The sequence below is a fragment of the Sciurus vulgaris genome, assembly GCF_902686455.1.
Source record: "Sciurus vulgaris genome assembly, chromosome: 6".
NCBI classification, from domain to species: domain Eukaryota; kingdom Metazoa; phylum Chordata; class Mammalia; order Rodentia; family Sciuridae; genus Sciurus; species Sciurus vulgaris.
The window spans coordinates 66,174,609-66,188,050 of record NC_136466.1 but is presented as its reverse complement, the minus strand read 5'-3'; the positions used below and the strand labels follow the sequence as shown (position 1 = coordinate 66,188,050).

Below are 13,442 nucleotides of genomic sequence, written 5' to 3'. Positions count from 1 at the left end.
ACTCTGATCAACACCGTGTTTGGAATTTGGACAACCAGTCCAGGTTCTCTGGAAAACAGTGTTACACTGGCTGAGGTAAAGGGTGGGCTGCAGGAAAAGTCAAATGAAGGAGAATTTTCAGCATCATAAAGCCACCTAATCAGTCAGTGCCCAGACTGAGGGTCCAGTTTGGATCTAGGTACCATCAGCCACCACCCATGTGATCCTGGGCAAGTCAACTCACCTCTCTGTACCTTCTCATCTATAAAATGGTGATGAGAATACCACCACACAGAACTCCTGAGCAAACTGAATAAGGTAATGCATGCAAAGTACTCAGGATGATGCCTGAGACATAGTTCACAATAACTATTGCCTATGCAGAATAAGCATCTTACCTTCTCTAGTAGTCCTATGATTGACAAGAAGGTCCTTTGCTTTTAAGACTAGTTAAAATAGAATGGAAACATAAGGAAGTCTTACCATTTGTAGAAAATAATATCGACTAAACAATTTAAAATAAAGGGTGATAACAGCTTAGCTAATGTGAATTGTGCTGCTATAAACATTGATGTGGCTGTATCCCTGTAGTATGTTGATTTTAAATCCTTTGGATATATACTGAGGAGTGGGATAGCTGGGTCATTTGGTGGTTCCATTCCTAATTTTTTGAGGAATCTCCAAACTGATTTCCAGAGTGGTTGCACCAATTTGCAGGTACACCAATAAGGTATGAAGGTACCCTTTTCCCCACATTCTAATCAACATTTATTGTTGCTTGTATTCTTGATAATTGCCATTCTGACTGAAGTGAAATGAAACCTCAGTGTAGTTTAATTTGTATTTCTCTAATTGCTAGAGATCATGAACATTTTTTAATATATTTATTGGCCATTCTTATTTCTCCATTTGAGAAGTATCTATTAAGTTCCTTTGTCCATTTATTGACTGAGTTATTTGTTTTTGTTTTTGTTTTTGTTTTTTGATGTTAAATTTTTTTTGAGTTCTTTTTATATTCTGGAAATTTACTACTTGCACCCCATCCAAGGTGCAAGTAGTAAAGATTTTCTCCCATTCTGTAGGCCTCTCTCTTCACACTCTTGATCGTTTCCTTTGCTATGAAGAAGTTTGATGCCATCCCATTTAAGATTTTTTAATTTTACTTCTTGTGCTTTAAGAGTCCTGTTGAGGAAGTCAGCTCCTGAGCTGACATATTAGAGTTTTGGGCCTACATTTTCTCCTGGCAGGTCTAATGCGAGGTTCACTTTGACTTGAGCTTTGTGCAGGATGAGAGACAGGGATTTCATTCTACTACATGTGGATTTCCAGTTTTCCCAGTGCCATTTGCTGAATAGGCTATTTTTCTCTCCAAGGTATGTTTTTGGCACCTTTATCTAGTATGAGATGACTGTATTTATGTGGGTTATCTCTGTGTGTCCTGTTCTGTTCCATTAGTTTTCATGCCTGTTTTGGTGTCAGTCCCATGATGTTTTTGTTCCTATAGCTCTGTAGTATAATTTAAGGTCTGATATTATGATGCTTCCTGTTTTGCTTTTCTTGTTAAGGATTACTTTGACTATTCAGGGTCTCTTATTTTTCCAAATGGATTTCAAGATTGCTTTTTCTATTGCTATGAAGAACATCGTTGGAATTTTAGTGGGAATTGCATTAAATCTGTATAGCACTTTTGGTGGTATGACCATTTGGAAAAAATAAAATAAAGAAATAAAGGGCTAATCATTTAAAGCAAAATAATAGCTGAACACTAACTATGTGATAGGCACCAAGAATAAAGTGGTGAGTCCCACACAGAAGTCATGCTGTGAGGGAAACAAAGAGTACATAAAATGAGTCATGAAAACAGTCACATTTGGATAAGGGTACTTTGGGAAATCTTTTCTAAGGCAGTAGTGCAAAACATGAAAGTTTCTATATCTAAAGACATTTCATATTGTGTGGTTTATAATGGTGTAGATTGGAAATAACCTCAATGCACAATATGAAAGAGTGAAATAAATTATTATATAACTAATTGATGAAATATTATGCAGTCATTAAAACAATGACTTTGAAGTTTATGTAGTTACCATGAAAGGCAATTGTGACAAAATGTTATTTTTAAAAAATTAAGACAAAATTGTACGAATGTTATGGTGATGTTTAAAATCTGCATATAAAAGACTAAAAGGAAATATGCCAAATTGGAGGGGTTTTTTTAATTTATTGGTTTTTAGTTATACATGACAGCAGAATCCATTTTGATAAATTATACAAGCATAAAATACATCTTAGAATCCTATTTTTATGAATATACATGATGGTGGGATTCGCTGTGTTGTTTACACACACACACACACACACACACACACACACACACACACACACACGGGAAAGTTTTGTGAGATTCATCTCACTGTCTTTCCTTTTCCTATCCCCCTCTTCCCTCCATTCCCCATTGTCTAATCTACTGCACTTCTATTCTTCCCTCTCCATTCTAAACCCCTTATTATGGGTTAGCTTCCACATATCAGAGAAGACATTCGACCTTTGGTTTTGGGGGACTGACTTACTTCACTTAGCATGATGGTCTCCAGATCTATCCATTTTCTGGTAAATCTCATAAAGTCATTCTTTGTTTATAGCAGTTCAATTCACAATAGCTAAGCTATGGAACCAACCTAGGTGCCCTTCAACAGATAAATGAATAAAGATTTCATTTATGGAGTATTTTTGGTGTGCCAAGGCATTTTAAATACTTCTTAATGCATATCCCTTAACTCATATTCCTAAGGTAGATGGTATTGTTCACATTTCACTCAGAGGCTGAATTTGTACAGACCTATGAGGGAAGGAACTGCAATTTAAATGCAGGTCAAGGTGACTCCAAACACAGGCTCATCACAGCCACTGAACATCCAAACTTCATAGTGGGAAAGTATGTTTGTGATTTTAACTTCCTTGCATTTGGCTTTTTAAATAACAGTAACAAAACAACAGCTTATCGTCTGCAGTGTGCCAAGCATCACCCTAGGCATTTTATGTATGTGGCGCATTTACTCCTTGGAGTAATCTATGAGGAAGGCTCCATTACTGTCCTCATTTTAGAGATGAGTAAAATGCAGCACAGAAAATTAATGGTTGCCCAAGGTCTCATAGTTGGTCTTGGCAGGATAGTCTACAGGTGTCAGGGGGAGCTGAGGCAAAAAAATACAAGTGGTTCTCCTGGAAATGCAATTTTAAAATGCACGTGCAGGTAGGGTCTGAACAAAAACATTTTAAACAAGTGCTGAGAGACTTAGCGTCTTTAGGTGAGGTATGTAATAATTTCTTTAAATCTGAACCATTTCAAGTATATCAAGATTAGAGAATAATAGAAAAACCAGTAGGTTTTAACAAATGTTAATATCTTTTAAAGTAACAAAAGCTATACCTCACGAAAGGCCACTGATCAAGAAAGTATTTAATTACAGCCTTTAAATTCTACTTATACTGAGAATCAATATGAAAGGAGTTAATTAACTCTGCAAAAGCCATCATTTTTCTTCACTAAGGAAATGCAGAGAAAAATAGAAAAACAGATTAGTTAGAAATAGTGAAGAAAGATAGCTAGCCAGGGAATAGGAGATTAAGTCCCACACCCCTTAGTGGGATTCCAAAAATACCAGAAGCATCAAAGAAATATCACTCCAACAAACCTGGGTCCACTAGACCCAATTCTTTTCTCCCTACAATGCATGCACTGCAGCCGCCTCCCTACCACCTGCCTGGGCTCTGCCCACGACCCAAGTCTCAGGGTAGGCACAACCTAAGGTTCCAGCAGCAAAAGATAAAATCCTACCAGAGTGGGGAGTCAGCATAAGAAATCGCCATAGACGATTACCAAGAATACAAGTAACAACACATGTTGGCGAGGATGTGGGGAAACTGGTACACTTATACATTGCTGCAAATTGGTGCAGCCACTCTGGAAAGCAGTATGGAGATTCCTTGGAACACCTGGAATGGAACCACCATTTGACCCAGCTATTCCACTCCTCTGTTTATACCCAAAGGACTTAAAAATCATCACACTACAGTGGCGCAACCACATCTATATTTATAGCAGCTCAATTCATAATAGCAAAGCTATGGAACCAACCTAGGTGCCCTTCAACAGATAAATGGATAAAGAAAATATGCTGTATATATACACCATGGAATATTACACAACCTGAAAAAAAAGAATGAAATTAGGGCTTTTGCCGGTAAATGGATGGAACTGGAGAATATCATGCCAACTGAAATAAGCCAATCCCAAAACACCAAAGGCCAAATGTTCTCTCTGATATGTGGATGCTAACACACAATAAGGAGAATAAACATTCACTGGATTAGACAAGGGGAAATGAAGGGAAGGGAGGAGGGATGAGAATAGGAAAGACAGAAGAATGAATGGGACATAACTTTCCTATGCTCACATATGAATACATGACCAGGGAAACTCCACATCATGTACAACCACAAGAATGGGATCCTAATTAGAATAAGTTATACTCCAGGTATGTACAATATGTCAAAATACACTCTACTGTCATATATAGCTAAAAAGAACAAAATTTAAAAAAAAAGAAACCACCATAAAGAAAGAGAAGAAAGATGACCAAAAGGAACAGCCAGATTCCTCAGAAAACCCAAGGAGCTTTTAATTGGCATGCTGCATGGCTCAAGGACACAACCGCAGTTTAACCACTGGACGTGCCATTAAGAAATGAAATTACCTTTCCAATTCAAGTAGCTCTACCCAGAGTTCTGTATTTACGCCTGAGTTGAGATGATTGAATGACACTTTCCTGGTCTTTTTGATCAAACTAAGAGCCTTAATTTAGCACAAAGAGCCTGGCTGAATGCAAGCCCAATCCTGCAAGTAACATTTTTGAGCCACAACAGATTTGTATCTCAATTGCACTTAGGCCACACAATGCTCAGACACTGACCCCTCCGTTTTTTTTTTCTTTTTTAGTATTTCAATGCAGCCTGGCCAGAAGTGTTCCAGCTTGCAATTTGGTGCTGCCTTAGATTTATATGAGGTAGGTGAAGATTTATGGTGGTCACAAATTCCTGTTTTTTCATTGTCTTTGTCTCTGTCTTTGAACTTAGCGCAATGAGAGAATAGGCTCAGAAAACTAATATACGGGCTGGAAATGCATCCTGAACAGTGGAAAGAACCTACCTCCCAAACCTCCAGATAGCTGTTTGGGTGTGAGAGCAGAGGAGCACAGGACAGCAGGTGTCACAGTAAGTGTCCTGAGGACAGGACATTCTGCAGCTCAAGTGCCTACTTCAAGGTCAGTGTACACCTACTGCTGGTGTAGATGTGCCAGGCATCGGCCTCACCTCCTCCCCAGGGCACTTTTGGTGGAAAGATTCTGTCTTCAATGTCAGAGCATGAAAGAGAGTGGGCTCTGAGAGCAGACCACCTGGAGCCAAATTCCAGCTCTGCCACTTGCTGGCTAAAGACGTTATACAGGGACTTTAACCTTTGTATGCCTCCATTTACTATTCTGCAAAATGGAAAAGTGGGATTAAGAACAGTCTTTCAGAAGGCTATTGGAGGACTAATATTTATGAAACTATGCAGTGCCTGACTCACAGTGAACACTCAATAAATTATAGCTACTACTGTTATACATCTGGACTTCCCCAAAGTTTCTAGAACCGTGTGTTTGTAGAAGACATGGATTAAAAATAAGCCAATATCTATTATTGGACACCAATATCACAAAGACCTACAAGTCTTTGCAATATGCAGTGGCACTCACATGAATAGGACTACAATATAAAACAGGAACACCTCTACCAAAAGCTTACCTCTCCCTTTGCTAACCAATATTTTATAAAAATATGATCCTTATTTTTTAATATTTTATTGCTTCCTCAACCCTTAATATCTATCTGTTAGATGAATTACCTCTGGTGCTTGGGATTCCTACTTAACTACTGAATTTTTATGCAGCTTAAAGACTAAGAGATTAAAAAAAAATCTTGGTATATAGAGATTAGGGGAAAGGATCAAAAATGCCTTTTCTAATCCAATCTGATTTTATGGGAAATGACAGTGAAGCTCAGAGCAACTAGAATGAACAACCCAGTCATTAGAGAGTGGCCAAGACAGGACCAGAGCCCACATTCCCAACTCCTGGCTGCGTTAGCACTCTCCCCACCACACTAGGGTGGGACACGCTTTCTCCCATTCCCGCACAAATGGGCCTGGAGCTCAAGAAACCACTTTCTGTCATTTCAGGCAAGAGCTTCACTTCCCAGACTTTGACTAGTTTCATAGAAGGCACGTCCCAGAATTTCAGCCTACTGATTTAGGGATTCCCGAAAGCTTTACCACTGAGCAAAGTCTATTACAACCCGGATGAATTCAAATGAGCCATCCAGGGATTTCGGATTCCTAGGCCTCACAGTCAAGGTAAAGGCATTGATTTAAACTTGGTGGAAGGAACAAAAAACTGTTATCACTCACAGAATACTCATTTTCACCAAGATGCTTTCCCTGCAAAGGCTATGTTTCGAGGGACTAAAACTCCAGAGGCAACAGTATAAGCGGAGTGGATGGGGAGGGGGATATGGAAGAAAATAGCAGCTACTATGATTTAACTGATCCAGAAATAAGTTGTTAGAAATTAGAATGCTTGGTAATATTCTCATGGCACCTAATGAATAAATATCAACTAAATCAATCTATTTGAGCACTCAAGAGTGGGATTAAAAAGTATTATCAGCAGAGGTAAATTCAGAGCTGGGAAATAAACCCTCTGGAAACTAGAGAGAGAACATATTTCATCAGTTCTCTCAAGTGGTTCAAGGAATGTAAAGAATCTTAAAGAATGCACATGAACAAGCAGGAAATGTAAGCTCCAACAAGTGGGCAGCACACTGTCACACTGCTGTCCACATGTCACACTCAAGGCTTCCATTTATTCTATCGAGTGACAGTCTTATTTTCTCTCTTCCTATATCTTGGAATTACCGAGTTCTGAAACGCCCACGCTTCTTTAGGGGTGTGACTGCTCGTGCAACTAATAACGGGTCGTTGCTAAGACAGTGGCTGAAATAACAAATTATTTTATCACACATTAAAACGTACTTCACAAACTTAAAAAAAGGCACGTGTATGTGATTGTGTAATGAGAGCTCTGCATTTCTACTGCATCTGTAGTAGTCCTTAGGCATGGAGACAAACCAGGCTAAAAAAAGAATACTTGCATGACAAGATTGTTATCACCCATATTATCTCCTGAGCCTCCTCTGAAAAGAAAAATGTGAAATTTATAAGTAACCATGTGGAACTTCACCAAAATGTTCTTTGAATTTTTGTTTTGGTTTTGGAGGGGATATCTAGTGATTATTTTGCTTTAACTTGGAGGGTTGGTGGCAAAACCTGAAAAGATAGTTATACTCTTTTGGTATACAGCATGCTTTCTGAACAGGGGCAATAACACAAAAAAGCAAAAATTCATTCTTATGAGCAAAAATATTCTTTTGTGCATAAATCAAAGACATAATACAGTAAAAAAAATATATAATCAGCATCCCTATGGTACTGAAAGTTCATAATAAGAGGAGCAATTAGAGAGAAAAAAATATATATATAAAGGCTTTTTAGGAGGTAATAATGAAAAAAAGGTTGGGAAACCATGGCTGTCCAGAGAGCATAGGTGAACTCTCTTCTTTTTGGATGCCTGAGGCCTGAGGTTATGACTTGGCTCTGGCCTGTGCTCCTTGAAGTGCTGCTTCACACAGTTCACACAGAAAAGCTCTGCCTATTCTCCCCAGCTGCAAAAATAAATGTGAAGCCTTTTATGTGTCTCAGACTTATACTAATTCCTATTTTTCTTCAGATCTTTGTTTTCTTTATCTGTTTTTTGAATGTACTGTTTACCTGAAGCAATGTCAAAATATGCACTTGGCATCCAACATGATATTTGTTCTTATATGTTTTCAGCAGTATCAACCCTCTTTCTCTTGGCCATCATGGGTCGAATTGTCCACCATAACATCAAATCAAGGCTGAGAAATAGATAGTATGGCAGAGTTGAGGGTGGATGGATGCCTCTCAAATTGAGGAACCCATTGCATGGCTCACTTACTTTTGCTCACAGCCAAGAGCTTAGTATGTACATACTCACTCTTTTGTACAGACTTGAGAAAGATGCACAGTAATGGTACAATCCATTGCTGACATGCACACCAACAGTTATATCAAAAAAAGTGATCCACTCTCACCACTTCTATTCAACATAATTCTGGAAGTCTTGGCCAGGGCCATTAGGCAATAAAAAGAAATCAAAGGCCTTCAAATGGAAGATGGAGTAAAACTCTGTTGATGACATGATCTTACATATAAAACATCCTTAAAGACTTCACCAAAAACTGTTGGCACTAATAAATTTAGTAAAGTTTCAGGGTACAAAATAAACATACAAAAGTCAGTAGTATTACTATACACTAACAACCAACTGTCCAAAAAAAGAAATCTATAAAAGACATTTACAATAGCTACAAGAAAGAAAAATCTACTCAGGAATAAATTTAACCAAGACAGCCAAAGAACCCTACATTTAAAATTATAAAAAACTGATAAAAAAATTCAGGTGCAAATAAATGCAAATAGATACTATGTTCATAGATTGGAAGAAATAATACTGTTGAAACAGCTATACTACCCAAAGCTGTCCACAGATTCAATGTCATCCCCAACAAAATTCTAAAAACATTTTTCACAAAAATAGAAAAAAAGAAATCCTAAATTTTATGTGGAACAACAAAAGACCTTGAATAGTCAAAGCAATCTGAGAAAAAAGAACAAAGCTGGAGGCATCACAACATCTGATTCATTTGAAATATACATATTTCAAATATTTGATTCACAATATTTGAAATATATATTAGATATATCTATGTATATATCAAAACAGCATGGTATTGGCATAAAAACAAACGTATCAACAAATGGAACAAAATAGAGAGATCAGAAATAAGCCCATGCATTTACAGCCAATTGGTTTTTAACAACAGTACTAAGGAAACACACTGGGAAAAGAACATTCTCTACAATATACAGTGTTAAGAGTGTTGGGACAACTGGATATCTACATAAGAATGAAATTGTACCCTTATCTCACTCTATATTAAAAAGATCAAATTAAAATATACTAAAGATTTAAACATAAGACCTGAAACTATGAAACTACTAGACAAAGACAGGCATATTCAGGGGAGAATGATTAGGTTATGAGAGCTGTGACCAAATCAGCCCATCCTAGTTTGCATGGACTGACTGGTAGTGACTGTAGGCAGGTGAGACATGGCTAAAGGAGGTAGGTCACTCTGGACATGCCCTAGAAGGATTCATCTTCCCTGTGACCCCTTCCTTTTTCTCTGCTTCCCAGCCACCGTAGCTGAGTAGTTTTCCTTCACCACATCCTTCAGGCATGATGTTCTGACTCCCCCTGGGACCAGAGTAGTGGGCTTGGCCTACCATAGTCTAAATCTCTGAAACCATGAACCAAAATAAACTTTCCCTCCTCTAAGTTGTTCTTATCAGGCATTTTGGTCACAGCAACAAAAACCTAACTAACACACAGTATTATATACAATAGCCAAAATGCAGAGGTAACCTAAGCATCCATCCATGGATAACTAGACCAACAAAACACAGTGTAGGAGCTGGGGTCGTAGCTCAGTGGCAGAACACTTGACTAGCATGTGTGAAACACTGGGTTTGATCCTCAGTACCACATAAAAATTAAAAAACAAATAAAATAATGGTATTGTGTCCATCTACAACAACAACAACAGCAAAGAAGAACTTTAAAAAGACACTGTGTATGTTACACTTACTGCCACTTAACTACACACTTAGGAATTATTAAAATGGCAAATTATATATTGTATATAGATATTTGTCACAATAAAAAACAAATTCTTAGTATCCTTTTTAAATGTAAAGATATTTTCAAAGCAAATATCACAACAAATCTGTGGCACATGGGAATGCAAAAAAAGAAAAAAGAAAACAGGACAGGATGTGCTATACAGAAAAATGATAGAACCTACATGGCACTCTGGAATTTAGGACAGCTACAGTATGGATAATAAGGCTGAGGCCTCTGAACAGAAGGGAAGATATTCACTGACTCCTCAAAGGCCCTTTCCAGTAGCCAGGGCCCCACTCCTCTGGCCTGTTCTGAGTTCTTCTTTGTTACTGACTTCCATGTCCTTGAACTCTTTCATCTTTACCACACATACTGTGTCACCTCAATCTAGGTACATCCATCACACACATCTTGCCCCACACAGTTTAAGTGCAGAGAGCATGGAGGTGACAGCATGGTATAGAGATCAAGAGCACACTCCGGAGTCAGACAGACTTTGGCTCAAAGTCCAGATTCCCCACTTGCTAATTCTATAAACTTGAGAAAACTGTGTTTCCCCTTGGGGTCTCAGTGTTCCTATACGTAAAATGATAACATTTTTATCTCATTGAGTTGTTCAGAAAAGAGTAAGCATGCTAACCACAGTGATGGCATCTAATAAGCCTATAAAAAAACTAGCTATCACTCTAATAGTGTCCTCAGCACTGATCATAGTTCCAAGCACTGAACACTAAGCAGGGCTCAGTAACTTCTCAGCCTCAGTAGATATTGATTCATTATCTGTCACTCTTCCCACCCCAAGATAGATGGCTCAGAATCAAAGCTGCATCAGGCAGTCTCTATCTTGTGAATTACATCTTATTCCTACATGTGTCTCCAATATCCCACCCAATGCCAGGCACACAACTGACACCCAAAGGTGCCTTCCAGATTTGAAATCTAGTTGTGTCAATCACACACATTCACCCAAGTTTAAATTGAAAAAGAAATAACCATAAAAAGGAATTATGACAAAGAAGTATGTGATTATGTTTCTTTTTAATTCTTAATAAAAAGAACACATTATGTACCAAAAAAAAAAAAAAAAGTCAGCATGTGTCATAAAAGCTCCAAAATTACAAGCTGCCTCAGTAGTGAAGAGAAAGAAATAAGCAACTGCACAAGAGCCCAGAGGCACAGAAACGCAAGTGACCTCAGCTTGGGGACCAAATGGAGAAACAGATTCTAATTTACAAACACAGAAATATAAAGTTTGTGAATACCTAGTTTTGCTTTTACTGGGGGAAAAAAAATAGATATCAGATCCCACCTTTACCACTGCTAAACAGCCTCAGGGATAAAGACTAAAAGTGAGAATAAAACACTCTCACAGGGACTTCTGCAGAAGCCATTTATGCAGGTTCAGCTGTGAAGGTTTATCAGGAAGTCAGGATGATACTGGAAAACATCGCCACTTGGATAAAAAGCAAAAGACACTTAAGCATGAGTGGTTTCTAAAATTGCAAAGCTAATTAAACTTGGCCTCTTCAAAAAGAAAAAGTAAAGTCAGAAAAGGCAAAAGCTGGCGGGAAAATATATTTTTACTTTTAAGCATAATTAAAAAGTGCAAATAAAGAGGAATCACTTGGGTTTATCACTTTTAAAAGTTAAATTCCTTGATTTTTTCCCAGTATTAACTGAATATTAATTCAGCAGAAACCAGCAATATGACATCACTGTGCATTCTATTTCCTTTCTATTTACTTTCACATAAATATATTGAACATTGTCCAGGGTACTACAGGTTGGGGAGGAATCAGTATTAAGATTAATAAAACCATAAGGAAAACAGTATGGAGGTTCCTCAAAAAGTTAAAAATTATCTAGCAATCTCACTATAGGCATATATTCAAAAGGACTGAAAGGGGAATCCCAAAGACACTTGTACACCCATGTTCAAAGTAGCACTTTTTACAATAACCAGGTGGCAAAAGCACTCCACAAGTCCATGGATGGATGAATGGATAAACTCAATATGGTGTGTGTGTGTGTGTGTGTGTGTGTGTGTGTGTGTGTTCTATTGCATAGTCCTAAAAGGGAAGGAAATCCTCACGTGCTACAACATAGATGAACCTGAGGCTATTAAGTGAAATAAGCCAAATAATACATGACTTCACTTACATGAGGTATCTAAAGCAGTCAAAATCATAGAAACAGAGAGCAGAATGATAGTTAACCGGGTCTTGGTTGGAAGGGAATCATTAATGGGTTTACAGCTTCAGGTTTGCAAGATTTAAATATTATGGAGATCTGTTATACAACAATGTGAATATACACACTTAAAAATGGATAAAATGGTAAAATTTGTTATGTGTTCTTTATCACAATTAATAAACTAATTTTTTTAAGATTCAATGAAAAAAAAGAAATAAACAAAACCCCCTCTCTACCATCAAGGAACAAAGAACCTCCTGTAAGAACATGTCAGAAACCTTTGGGAATATCTACCCTTCTGCCAGCCCTTTCTCTGAGAAATGACCCCCCAACCCTGATCCACAGGGTTGTGGTAGAGAATGAAACATATTTGTACAACCTGTCCCTCATCCTCTTGGTGGTGCTGGAGCTACAAAAGGCCAGCAAGGGTCCCTTCTACAGAACTGAGAAAGAAAAGACGAAACAAACAGTCTTTTTGTTGTCCAGAATCCTGTATAACATGTATGCTTGGACAGAGGAGGCCCACATCCCACTATGCAGCCTGGAGAGCAGCAGGAACCAGACTACAGGAACAGAAGAGTCAAGCAGACACACAGCTTTACAGACAGCCACTGAGGAAGGAGTACCACATGGGTGCTTGACAGCTCTTTCTGGAGCCTACCAGCCCCACCACCTTTGTACCCTTACAATGCGCTAGCCTAAAATGATTTCTGTTACTTCAACAAAACAATCCTAACAAATACAAAAGGGAATGAGACCACAACTCAAAATCACCTAATGCACAGTGGCATTTGTGAAGCTCATGCTGTTGAGAAGTAAAGATTCTGTTTCATTCATCTGAGAAATGCAGAGACAAGTTTTATTGACAAAGTACAGGGATTTCAATCCAGATCCTGTTCTATACTAGTTCTGTGGCATTGAGTGAATCCATTTAGCTTACAATGAGCATGGTGCCAATCACAAAACAGGCTGTCAATATATAATTGACAGAATGAAGGTGGGTAAGCAGTTACCCACATATTGGATGTATTTATCTCTTTAAGTTATTTGTCATTAGTAAAATGGGAATAAAAATGTTCACTCTTTCCATAATCCAGAATATGCAAACCTGGTCATACACAACCACTGTATGACTGAAAGTCATTACTAGGTTCAGATTAATTGGCAGATCAAATACAGACCCACTTGGATTAATTGAGCAATGTTCATTTATTTAAAGCAGGGGTTGGCAAACCACAGACCAAACACAAAATCCAGCTTACCACTTGTTTTTATATGACTCACAGGACAAGAATGGTTTTCACAATGCACAACTACAACCAATGTGATCATACAGAACACATCATC

At 38.0% G+C, this 13,442-nt stretch overlaps 1 protein-coding gene across 4 annotated transcripts in view; it reads right to left on the bottom strand.

Annotated features, from left to right (window-relative positions):
- Nucleotides 1-13,442, bottom strand: part of PRELID2 (PRELI domain containing 2) — an 86,560-nt gene that overhangs the window by 21,285 nt on the left and 51,833 nt on the right. Inside the window, exon 7 of one of the 4 annotated variants that reach the window (XM_079145482.1) lies at nt 378-425. The exons of the other annotated variants lie outside the window; for them this stretch is intronic. Coding sequence (XP_079001608.1) covers nt 420-425 — 6 coding nt within the window. The 3' untranslated portion in view covers nt 378-419. The remainder of the gene's footprint in view (nt 1-377; nt 426-13,442) is intronic. 4 annotated transcript variants of the gene reach the window in all.